We start from the raw sequence: 12,230 nt of genomic DNA, 5'->3' as shown, positions 1-12,230 counted from the left end.
GTAAATAACATTTAAAATATAATAACAAAAATTCTTCTATTTCAAATGGCTTAGCTTTCTTATTCTTCACGTAGGCAGCTAAGCTCATTTTATGGAACCTTACAAAATTGATATTTGAAACAAGTTCTATACAGATCTGAAAAAATGCTCCAGAGTCGGAAACTGTTTGAGAAGTTTTAGATTTTGGAACATTTTAGATCTTTGAATTATGGCTGTTCAATCAGGAACTATGACAACATTCCTGAATCTGGAAGGCCGTGAGCTCTGAACACTTCTGGTCCCAAGCACATGGACAAAGGGTATTCACCTGTATTGACTGTCCAGCAAAGCAGTCAGAAACCAATGGTTCTCTCAGAGAGAGGCAATTATAGGAGCCCAGTCCCTGATGCCTACGGTTCTGTTCTCTTTCAGATCAGCAAGAATCTTACGTCACAGATTCTGAGGGTACACGGTTGGACCATCAGTGCAGATGCCCAGGCTATCCCATTAAAGTTATGCTAAAATACTCCAGAAAGACAATAACCAGAATTCTAGAAAACTGACCGCAATAGCTAATATATTTACTTCAGTTATTTACGCTTTTTACTGCTGCCTGATCTGAGGTGAACATACCGAGACTTTTAGACCACAAAGTTGCAGTTTCAAACTGTTGTTTATGAAGACCAACACAGTGTTGGTTTCTTTTTATTCTACCATCGACAGACATTAAATAAAATATCCCTAATATCCCTTCACAAAAGAAAGGGCGGGGGCCAGAGCACTTGCTGCCCTTCCGGGATGAAAGACAGATTCCCAGCATCCACATCAGCAGCTGCCTGCAATTTCAGGTCGAGGGGCTCCAACACCTGTTTGGGGCCTCCACGAGCACTTCACAGACACGGTGCACATGAGCCCACGCACATTTTTATGTAAAAGTGTGTGTACACCAACATTTTCCTTTTCCTTGATTGGGAAAATTCAAACTGATGTCCATTTGCAAATTTCCAAGTTAGAGAAAAAGGAGCAAACATTACTGTTGATTGAGCTGGAGTTGATATTCCTTTTCCGAGGAGTCTGCTATCAGACACGTGGGAATTCTTTTCTGAAATCTCATTGTAGAATGACGTTAACAACAGGCAAAAAATATTAACTGCCTGTGCTCAGATGGGAATGATGCACCAGACTGCAAGTGAAAACTTTTTATTTTACACAGCCCTTAAACGTCCAAACCTGTCACACAGGTAAATAAAACCCCACACAATGTTACAGTGTTCAAGTGGGCCACACGTTTTGTCCATTTTTCCAATGTTCCTCAGTGGGAATGTTTACAACTTCTTTGTGACTCATTGTCTTTTTCCAAATGATGATGTCATGATGGAGCAGTAATAAATAATGGTATTTTTGACTGTGACTAACAGGTCTCTGATTCAGATGTTCCAAGGATAGACTAAGGAATTAATCCTGTAACCCTAAACATAACAAGCAACCCCACCACAGTGAAGTCCACCCATGGCCCGTGTTAAGAAAGACAAAGAACAATGCACACCCGTCTTATCTGCCAGCTTGCGTTTCTGAGCTTTGGAAAGTTGTTCTTTCTTGTCTTTTTTCTTACTTGATGGGGCTGTGCTGGGAGCTTCAACAGAGACGATATTGGCTATGGGTGTCTATAAGAACAGAAACAGATCTTAGACTCGCGCCTTAAAACCTACTGGATCAGACTCAACATAGCTTCTTCTCGAAGGGGGCGGCGGTGGGTTTCTAAATTTACAAAAACCGAAGGCGTTACTGCTGTTATTCACTTATTCAGTCAGGTGTCCTTATACCTCACTGGTCTTGCTCTCGCAGAGGCTCGTTTTCAAGGACACAACAGTGGGGTGGCAGTTCAACTGGGACCCCGAGAAGGAAGTCTGATCACCCATGTTATGTTGAAGATTCGAGGTTCCAACAAAATTGTCTAAATTACTGAACTTGCTGTCATTATTGGTACATCTTTAGAAAACTCATACATTCCACCCAGCTCTTTTGGTTTCCTGAAAAAAATCTTTAAAATATTTGGGCTTGCATAGTTAGCAGCTATGATAGCTAAAATCTAAAATACTTAGCACATGACGAGTATTGCTGTGACTGCATTATACCATTTATTTGGGCCTTACCACAATCGAGAATCTGAGCACAGAGGTTAAGAAAGTTGACCAAAGTCACAGGGTTAAAAAAGATGGGCAGGGAGGATTTGAACACGTGTTGGCCTCAAATGGAACTAAGATATGACTTTTTTTCTTTCTTTCTCTTTTAAGACAGTATCTTACTTACAGCCCAGGTTGGCCTTGAAATGTGTCTTACTTACAGCCCAGGTTGGCCTTGAAATCACAGACCTGGCCTCTGCCTCCTCAGGACACATTGCCACACCTGGCTTCAATTTTAATGGTTAGAAGTATTTTAATCTTTGCTGAAGGGTAAAATGGACAGAACATAATTCCATTTTCTCCACAAAATAGAAGAAATCTAAGATTCATTGTTCTTACTTAAATCAGATGTAATTCTCTGTTTAAATCTAACACAAAGTCTTTAATTAAAAAAAAAAAAACACAGCAAAAGTTAATTAACATTCCCAGACCAAAACCAGCTGGCAGAACCAACCACACACTCACTGGCGTAGAATTCCCAGGATGGTGGTTCTCCATGAACTGCTCTTTATTGTCCTTTGCATACTCGAACAACGTGTAGGTCATGGCGGTGCCAAGGTTCACTTCTACCGCTTCCTGTAGCTTGGCTAAGATGCTCTGTTTCACAGCCGAGGAGCTACAAGGCAGAGACATCAAACTGTCAGAGTGTGTCAAACAGAAGGCAAGGACCAAGCAATGAAAACTAAACTACTCACATGGTGTTGTTAAAAAAGGCGTTCATAGATATAACCGGAGGTGTCTGGGGATAGGTCTCTGTCCAGGAAATCTCTATTAGGAAGGCTTTGGGATCACCATCTTCACCTATCTGAAGAAAAGGGAATCTTAGGCTTGTGGAAAGTGACCAAAAGACCTAAATTACGACCTGCAAAATGATTCTTTCCAACATTCGCGTTCAGACTCAGAAGCACATACGCCGAGAAGTTCAGAGGTTCTGGGGAGGACTTGCCAAGGTGAGGGGACTAGAGAGAGTTTCAACTTTAGTCCCCTGGGGCTTCAGGGAGCTCCATTGCTGCCGAGGGCCCATTTCTCAATCAGCGGCCAGCTCGACAACGCCAAGGATACACTTTACACGTTTTGTTTCGGAGGCTGCAGTTAAGACAAGAACAACAAGGAACAGGATGACAACAGAGCTGGGGGTGGTAGCACTGGGAGGGGGAGGTAGCACTGGGAGGCGGAGGCAGGTGACTCTCTTGAGCTTGAGGCCAGCCGGGTCTCCAGAAGACATACACAGAAGAAACCATGTATCAGAAACAAAACAAAACCTAAGCAGCCAATGGACAAAAGTAATTACCCACAAACTTGTAACAGATTGTCTTGCAGCTTTCCAGCTGCTAAACAGCAGCAGGCACAAAAAAACAGGAAGGCCGGTACAAGCTGTTCAAGGGACAGGAGACCAGAAAACACAGTGTAAGGCTGAGACAAGCAAAGCAATGGACTCCGGGGAGGATGCCTTAGGCCAAGAGAATTCCTGGTAGAAACTCCTGTTACAAATTCCGGGTCAAGTTTTTATTTAAAACAGTTTACTCTTAAGGAAAAGCTAAACTGGCATGATACATACTCACTGGTGCGCATTTACTACACACCCGGTCACTTCCCTGTCTTCCCCTTAGCACAGAGGGCAGCACCTACTCCTTTAACGTGGTTTTCCCCACTTTGTTTTTTGTTGAAGCATTTAGAAGTAATGAAACATCTTTATTTATTAAGAGTGGAAAAAAAAAACCACCTTAGGATATCTTTTATAGCCCCAAGACAATCATCCCACGTCCAACAACTCAACATTGATATAAAAAAACCTCATCTAATATATAATTTATATTCCAAATTCCCCAACTATACCCAAAGTGTCCTTTATCAAATGCACTTCCAGCCTAGAAAGCTGAAATTCACTGAAGGTTTACTCTGTTTGGTTGTCTACCTTAATGGAACCTTCTCCCTGGCTTTTGAAAGTCTGTTATGACATTAAGAGCTTAGGCTGGTTTTTCTGACTAACATCCCCAAATATAGATAACCACTTCCTCTGTTCAGGTTCAGATGGGGCATTTTGTGCGGAGAGGCGGTTTGGAAGCTCATGGGCATCCTATCGGGATTCGCCACTGGGGCTAATTTCTTCAGCGGAGAGGGTAATAAAGAAAACCCATGCAGTAATAACACACAAATACGTCACTACCCTGTTTCTTAGCAACCTTTGCCTGGAGATTTTAACGTCTGTTAATAATGCTGGCCTGAATCGAGCTTCTCACTCAAGGGGCCTGCGAGACAGGTCAGAGGGGTAAAGAAAGGCACCTGCTGTCAAGTCTGATGACCTGAGTTTGATCCCTGGATGACCAACTCACATGCGTTGTGGCACACATGTGCCTCTCCCTGAATACACACACACACTACATCCAAGCAAAACACTCATATACACAAAATAAAAATAAGTCTTTTTCAAAGTGGACTTGGGTTATGGATCTAAGAATAGAGCCATCACTCTACGGGCAAGAGAAGCCCAGGAAGAAGCCTCTTTAAACAGGCTATTGCCGGGCTACTTAAATGCTTCAGAGTATTAAAGAGCTCTGAACTTGTGGTTCCATATAAGAGGGAAGCTGAAAACGCAGAAGTAGAAGCGGGGTGGGGGTGGGGGGGAGTCATTTAGGAGCCTACTAAACTGTTCTATTGGAGAATAGAAGGTCGGACGGGAGGATCCCTCCCTGACTCTCCTCCTTTGACTGTGGACATGTGCTATCCAGTTCTGTGTTTCGTTCTATTGCAGAGTGCACATGCATATCCTGGACCATTCTGCACACTGTGCTCAATAAGTAACTGACACTGTTACTGGAGACAATTAGGAAACCACATGGGAATTCTCGGTGTCTCTGGTAGAGAAAAGGCGGCAGTGGCTGGGGAAATCTCAGAAGGCAGCTAGCTGGATTTAACCAGAAGGACCAGGTCTTAATTCCTTCATGAACTTTGGCCCTTAAGAGTTCCCTAGTGAGCTGGGCGGTGGTGGCGCATGCCTTTAATCCCAGCACTCGGGAGGCAGAGGCAGGCGGATCTCTGTGAGTTCGAGACCAGCCTGGTCTACAGAGCTAGTTCCGGGACAGGCTCCAAAACCACAGAGAAACCCTGTCTCGAAAAACAAAAACAAAACAACAACAACAACAACAAAAAAGAGTTCCCTAGTGTGTGATGGTTGATAGTGACAACTTGATGGGATTTAGAGTCACCACAGAAACATCCTCTGGGCATGTCTGTGAGGGATTTTCTGGATTGGGCTAAGTGAGGTGGGAAGGCTCACCCTGATGTGGATACCATTCTATGGGCTGGAGTCAGGAGAGACAGAGAAGTGGGCAGAAGCAACGTTCTCTGTCTCCCGAGTTTGGGCACTGTATAAGGAGCAGCCTCCCACGGGACCCTTCTGTCATGGCTTCCACTAGTGGGCTGCACGTCCAAACTCTGAGCCCAGGGAAACTCTTCTTTCCTTAAGTTTTTAACGTTTTAAAAGGATGTATTTATTTGTTCCTACTGTGGGATTTGTGTGGGGCACACGTGTTCCCCAGTAACAGAGGACAACTTCGCGGACTGGTTCTAGCTCAGGCCGTGGAGCCTATGAGGTAAGTGTTCCTGTCTCTCTGGCTTGGTCATCAAGTTGCTCTGTCAGGAATTTTGTCATGGCAACCAGTAAAGTAATAACTATAGTTGTCACCCAGATGAAGGCAGTATAAAGATCGTGGGCCTGAAGAACCGGGGACTGCCATAGAGCAGTGGTTCTCAGCCTGTGGCTCTCCACCCCATTTTGGGTCAGATGACCTTTGCACAGGGGTCACCTAAGACCATCAGAAAACACAGATGTTGACATTACGATTCATAACCGTAGCAAAAGGACAGTAATGAAGCAGTAGTGAAAATACTTTCCTGGCTGGGAGTCACCACGACATGAGAAACTATATTCAAGGTTCACGGCATAGGAGGAAGGCTGAGAATCAGTGCTTAGAGCATGTGTTCCCTAGTCACACTTGGGAGTCTGAGATAAAAAAAAGCAAGAATTCAAGGCTAGACGTGGGCTACGTGGTGACACTCTGCCCTAAGCAAACGAACAAAAACCCATTTCCCATTATAGTCTACAGGTCAAGCAAATTTGAGGGTTCTAGAGCAATGTCAGCTGTGACAGAGTCCAGGAAGCTAGAACTCAGGGAAGCCATCTTTAAGAGAGAGGCACCACGTAGTACTTAAGATTTCTTTTACCTCTAATGTTTTATAATCAATTAAAACATTTTTTTAAGGTTCTAAATTAGGTTGAAGAGATGGCTCAGTGGTTGCCCGTCCAGAAGACCTGGGTTCATTCCACAGTACCCACATGTCAACTCAAAATTGTCTATGAATCTAGTTCAAGGGGATCCAGTGGCCCCTGCTGGGCTCTGTGAGTACCTGCCATGTACGCGGTACACTGACATACTTGCTGTCAAACACCCAGACACATGATAAAATAATATCTATGTTAAAAAGGTTCTGGATTAAGTTTTCAAATGTTACCAATAACAATGTCATAGAGATAAGTTTCATTTAACTGTGTCAGGAGGGCTGGAGAGATGGCTCAGTTGTTAAGATTACTGGCTGTTTTTCCAAGAACCCCGTTTGGTTTACACCATTCGTGGCTTACAACCCTCTGTAACTCCAGCTCTAGGGGATTGGATGCCATCTTCTGGGCCCCCAGAAACACACACAAAACATTTCTACAAAAATAGAAATTTCAAAAAACACAGGAATATAATAAAGTTAACTCACTAAGTTAGAAGATGGAGCCGGACTCTGCAGCTTCCACATCCCCTTCCCTAGCAGAGAAATACATGTACTGTACATGCTGTGTCTTACCCTGTACTGAAACGACACCGGACTTAATTCCCGGAAGCTTTCATCTCCTTCATAAATAGAACGTAAAGCTTCTAGTTCCATCTGAAAAAAAAAGGATATTGTTTAGTGGCATATCTGGATTAGAAAGAGACGTCTTTAGCTTGTTATTCGAAACCACTCAACTTTGTAAAACTTATGGCTTAACTTATTGGTCCTAGCCGCTTATGACATATGTGTATATACCAGCATGGAACAATTATACTAGCTCTTGTAGACCAGGCTGGTCTCGAACTCACAGAGATCCGCCTGCCTCTGCCTCCCGAGTGCTGGGATTAAAGGCGTGCGCCACCACCGCCTGGCTGCAGAGGACACTTTTAAACTAGCCGTGCTACTGTGTGGCAAGACATCAGACCTTGCTCGTCTCTTTTTAAGTTTGTATCCACTTACTAGTCATTGCTCTTCCCTTTCTCTCTACCCTCGCCCCTGAACTCATTAATGCTTTGAAGTCCCCGAACTGGCAGGAATGTTTAGCGGGTTATTCAGACACCAATTAGTTTGTTGGATTTGGGAGTTCTTTACAGAAAACCTGTAACCTAAGAGCTTTTATTAACACCCACGCATGCTAACTTTTAAGCAACACACCCAAAACAGTGAATTACTACGTTCGTCTTCCAATCCTTAATCCATCACGTTCACTCTGGGACACTCTACAACGGCAGACACGCTTCCTCCCCTGAACACATTACAGAGTTAGAAAGGTCGATGACACGTGATTTATAACATGCATTCCTTCCAACTCTATATCTACATGACATTTTTCAACAAAAAGATCAAAACACATACTATACAAAATTCTAAGCAAAAACTGCCCCAAACAGATTTTATATTCCCTTAATAACTGATTGACAAGAGATTTCACTAAACATTCTGGACAGAAAGCGAGACAAAAGGGCCATTCATTTCCCTCCCCAGAAATTTTACTTTCTCAACCCACTCCCTATGAGACCACAGGTTTTTCGAGACTGGATTTCTCTATAGCTTTGGAGCCTGTCCCGGAACTAGCTCTTGTGCACCAGGCTGGCCTTGAACTCACAGAGACACGCCAGCCTCTGCCTCACGAGAGCTCGGATTAAAGGCGTGCGTGCGCCACCACCGCCCAGCTAAATTTTAAAATTTAAAGGATTTTAAGACAGTATAACACGTAAGCGCTTAAGCCACACGCGGGACTTAAGGACAACCAAGTGCACCAGGGTCGTGGACCAAGGACACTCATCTTAGCTAGGAAATCTGGGGATATCCCCAGGGTTGCAAAAAATGAGGGGAGCGGGAGGCTGGATCGCACGTGACCCATTCATGCTTGCTGGCCTCACGGCTGACCGGTGCCGTCTGGCAGTGGATCCGCCAACGTGGGACACCCGACTGGCCAGGCTGTGAGGGCTCTCAAAGCAAAGGACACGCGAGGAGTCCCGGGTGCCCCACGTTGGGATCTGCGCCGGGACAGGGGTGTGCAGTCCTGGGTTCTCACCTCCTGGTCCTCGTTGGCACCCATCGCGCAGGGCGCACAGCGTCTGCGACCGCGAAGATCAGGCGGAGAGCGGGAGGGAGGCCGGAGCACTCCGTTTCCGCGTCTCGGTCTGGGGAAACCCTTCTCGCAGCCGTGGGTACGAGCTCGCGCGCTCCCGACCCTCGGCGGCACCAAGCCGCTGGCAGTCGGCTGCGGGCCGGGAACCCAGGATCGCGTTAGGTGGGACCGGGAACCCGGACCGCGTTATGTTGGGGGGGGGGGGAGGATCACCCAGACCTCTGACCAGCCGCGGAGGGGCGGTCACGGAGAGGCCCCGCCCCCTTCACGATCGCTTCTCCTATTGGCTCCTCCTTTCCCCGCCCCCACTTCTTTCTCCTCTAGGAAATGGAGCCCCTGCCGAGCAAGGTGCTCCGTTCTGCTCCAGGACTGGTTGGGAGTACTGTCACTCAGGCTCAGAAAGTGCTTCCTGTGCCAGCGGAGGCGGGGAAAAGGAAGTCTCGCCTTCTGCCGCTGGCTGTGGGGCTGTCGGAACTCGGTGGCCGCGTTCCGTGACGCCCCTGCCTGGCTCTCCCGGTGCTCTCGGGGCTGGCGGCGACTCGCCGCAGCTGCAGCGGGCCCAGGGCGTGCGGCCTGGGTGAGTTGGGCCCGGAGACCCTTGCTGGCCAGACCAACCCAGCTGGCTTGGGGGGCCTGCGTTTTCCCTTGGCGTCCACGGGTGCAATCTTGGCAGTTCTCTTTCAGCTGCAAAGAAGAGCGCGCTTATTTCTAGATAGAGAGCTCATTTCTGATAGAGGAAGATGGTCAGTTTCTAGGCCTGTGAGGTTACTCTCCCTTCCAGTTGTAGCTACCAGAGCCGAATGCTGTGACCTTGGGGAGAGTGGCTTTTCTCAGGTTGTGTTGCTTCTCTTCCTCCACAGTGTCGATCATGCACCAAGCAATCGTTCTTTGAGCTTTTTGCAGTTGGACGTCTCTGAATCCTTGCTGCTAGCCGACGTCTTGTTCCCTGATCCATCTGTCTGTCCATTGATAGCCATCTTCGTTAGTAGCCACTTTGATTGGGTTAGCTTGTTTCTCTCCTACGCTAGCTGACACATTACTTCCGCTGCACTAACCAGGTGACCTGGTGCTGAGTGAGGTCTTACTTTGTGCTTCTGCCTGTCTCCTCCCTGTCCATAGTTTGCTTGGTTTCTCCATTTATTTTCCCGGCAGTCAGGAAACGACCCCTTTTCTGCGTGTCATTGAAATCTATTCAGCTAGTACTTGTCCTGTCCCACCCCTTTGAGTTCCACAGTGGCGGCGTAAGCAGGGCCATTGCAAGTGGCAAAGCTTGCACGGCAGAATGTGGCAGGGGTTGCTGGTGCAGTTTCCGTGATGGTGTTGGGACAGATTTGCTGTAATTGAGAGCTGCACTGTCGTTTGTGGTAGACAATAGCCATGGGTGACTATCGAGCACTTGAAATGGGCTAGTCTGAACTAAAGTGGTCTGCGAGTATAAGATACAACACCAGAGTTTGAAGACAGTGCACAAATAGGTTTTTAAAAGTTCATCGATGAGTTATAGTCATGTTTGTTGGAGAATATTCTTGGGTTACAGTTTCTCTTTTTCTTCCTTTTTCCCCATTTTTCTCTTTCTGTCTGTCTGTCTTTCTTTCTTTCTTTCTTTCTTTCTTTCTTTCTTTCTTTCTTTCTTTCTTTCTCTTTCTTTTTTGAGGGGAGGAGGGGTATGAGGTGCCATAGCCCTGGTCCTGTAGACCAGGCTACTGTGGAATTTGAAGTTATCTTCCTACCTGCCTCTGTCTCTGCCCCTTGACTGCTGGGTTTACAGGAGTTTGCTGTCTGAGCTGGCTTCTCTTTGCCTTCCGATGTGACTGCAGGGAATTTTCAATGATTTATGTGACTCGTATTGTAATCCTCTCAGGCAGTACTAATTTAAAAACGTCGTCAGTCCTTTCTGCTTCCCCTTATGACCACACCATATTCAAGAGCCACAGCTATTTCCTCTGAGCCTCTGGAAGTATTAAGGGAACTGGGTTTTTCTCCCTCTTGTCTAGATTATCTGGTATTATGGAGCCATATTGTGTTGTGAGCTCTCCTAGGCTATTTCACTCTTGGTCCCGAATTCTCTGGAAGCAGTGTGTTTCTTTGTCCTCACAGCACAATCCTTCCTATGAGTCTTTGAGAGCAATTCTGCAATTCTACAATTGTGTTGTCGATAGATACACATCATTTCTGGCAAGTGTTCCAAATCACTTTCTGATACTCCTTGTTCCTTTAGCACTTAAGCATGTGATCGCTAATTAATTAAGATGATTAACTTTTCAGTTAGAAATAGTCCACAATTTTGGGAAAAGTGGCGTTTTGCACTTCAGTTTTCCCAGCGACTGCGTTGTGTTTTGTATAATGTGATGATGCCAATCACTTCTTTAAAGGAGCTTATGAGAAGTCCTTTTGGAAATAAGGAGTCATTTTAAAAATATGGTGATAATTTTGTTTGGAATAAGAATATTTTTATACAATTGTTTCTTTCTTTTGTTTTTTCGAGACAGGGTTTGTCTGTCTAATAGCCTTGACTGTCCCAGATATATAATCATTTTCTAAAGTCAGTGCATATCTGCAGCCATTGTCAACATAACTACAGGAGACAACAGAACCATGTTCTGTATGTGTTTCCACCCGTTATTAGTGTTTCTCTTACAGACTTTCCTTTACCTATTGCGTCATCTTACATTTTGAAAACTGAGAAACAGCTATTAGAGAATACACACATTGTTTGAATTATCTTCTAAGTACTGAGGAATTAGGTATTTGCAGTTCCAGAGAAATCAGAGGAAATTGGATGTGTGTGTGTGTTACATATAAGTCAATAACTTTTTAATTTTATTGATTATGGTTGATATAGAGCACATAACTTGAATTAAAAGAAAAGCATTTTTATGACAGTCTTACTATTTTGCTACCAACTGTCCTGAATGCTTTATCCTTCTGTTTTGGCCTCCTGGGGGCAGGGATTGCAGCATGTGCCAGTCTAGACCTATTTTAATTTCATTACTTCTCTGCTTTCTTAGCTTGTTTGTCCCAAACGTTGCTATACATTTTCAAAGATAACTGTGAAAATAGCAAATTTGTCTAAATTGACTATAACCTCTTTTATGAAATTTGAAAGAAAAAAATGCAATGCAATTAGTAATTTTAATAAATCTAATTTAGGAATTAAAAAGTTTTTATTTTACTCTCTTTGAGAGCGTGACTGTACATGCAGAGCCATTTGTCTTTTTATAACGTTTATATGTTATATGCTGATGTTGTTTTTTTTTTAAATTAACTATGAATATCCTGACATTTGTATTTCAGATTTTTCTGTCACGTCTTAAGCATGAGCCCCACACGGTGGGACTTCCCTGTGGAATTATGTTGTCGGCCTATGGCTTTTGTTACACTTACTGGCCTTGATGTAGTTTATAATGCTGTGCATCGAGCAGTCTGGGATGCTTTCTGTGCCAATCGGAGAGCTGATCGGGTACCAATTTCTTTCAAGGTGCTCCCAGGTGACCACGAATATCCAAAATGTAGATCTAAGGTAATGGCATTAGAATTGCTCATACGCATTCATAGCCTCATAGTCCCTGTCCTTTTCCACCCCACTCCCAACCCTGGTGTGTGTGTGTGTGTGTGTGTGTGTGTGTGTGTCTGTGTGTGTCTGTGTGTGTGTGTGT

General features: G+C 44.9%; 2 protein-coding genes across 4 annotated transcripts in view; one reads left to right on the top strand and one right to left on the bottom strand.

Annotated features, from left to right (window-relative positions):
• Rwdd4 (RWD domain containing 4) overlaps positions 1–8,795 on the bottom strand; it is a 17,014-nt gene extending 8,219 nt beyond the window's left edge. For 2 of the 3 annotated variants that reach the window (XM_013351959.2, XM_026786998.1), the window contains exons 1-5: positions 8,518–8,795; positions 7,014–7,094; positions 2,858–2,967; positions 2,628–2,778; positions 1,526–1,643 (exon numbers count right to left, since the gene is read on the bottom strand). In XM_013351959.2, the coding sequence (XP_013207413.1) occupies positions 1,526–1,643; positions 2,628–2,778; positions 2,858–2,967; positions 7,014–7,094; positions 8,518–8,541 (484 nt within the window). In that variant the 5' untranslated portion in view covers positions 8,542–8,795. The remainder of the gene's footprint in view (positions 1–1,525; positions 1,644–2,627; positions 2,779–2,857; positions 2,968–7,013; positions 7,095–8,517) is intronic. The other variant, XM_005362593.2, reaches the window with a different exon arrangement.
• Positions 8,796–9,024: 229 nt separating this feature from the next.
• Trappc11 (trafficking protein particle complex 11) overlaps positions 9,025–12,230 on the top strand; it is a 42,341-nt gene continuing 39,135 nt past the window's right edge. The window contains exons 1-2 of the mRNA XM_005362592.3: positions 9,025–9,151; positions 11,869–12,094. Of these exons, the coding sequence (XP_005362649.1) occupies positions 11,891–12,094 (204 nt within the window). The 5' untranslated portion in view covers positions 9,025–9,151; positions 11,869–11,890. The remainder of the gene's footprint in view (positions 9,152–11,868; positions 12,095–12,230) is intronic.

The sequence above is a fragment of the Microtus ochrogaster genome, linkage group LG7_11, assembly GCF_000317375.1.
Source record: "Microtus ochrogaster isolate Prairie Vole_2 linkage group LG7_11, MicOch1.0, whole genome shotgun sequence".
NCBI lineage: Eukaryota > Metazoa > Chordata > Mammalia > Rodentia > Cricetidae > Microtus > Microtus ochrogaster.
This window is presented reverse-complemented; position numbering and strand designations above follow the sequence as displayed.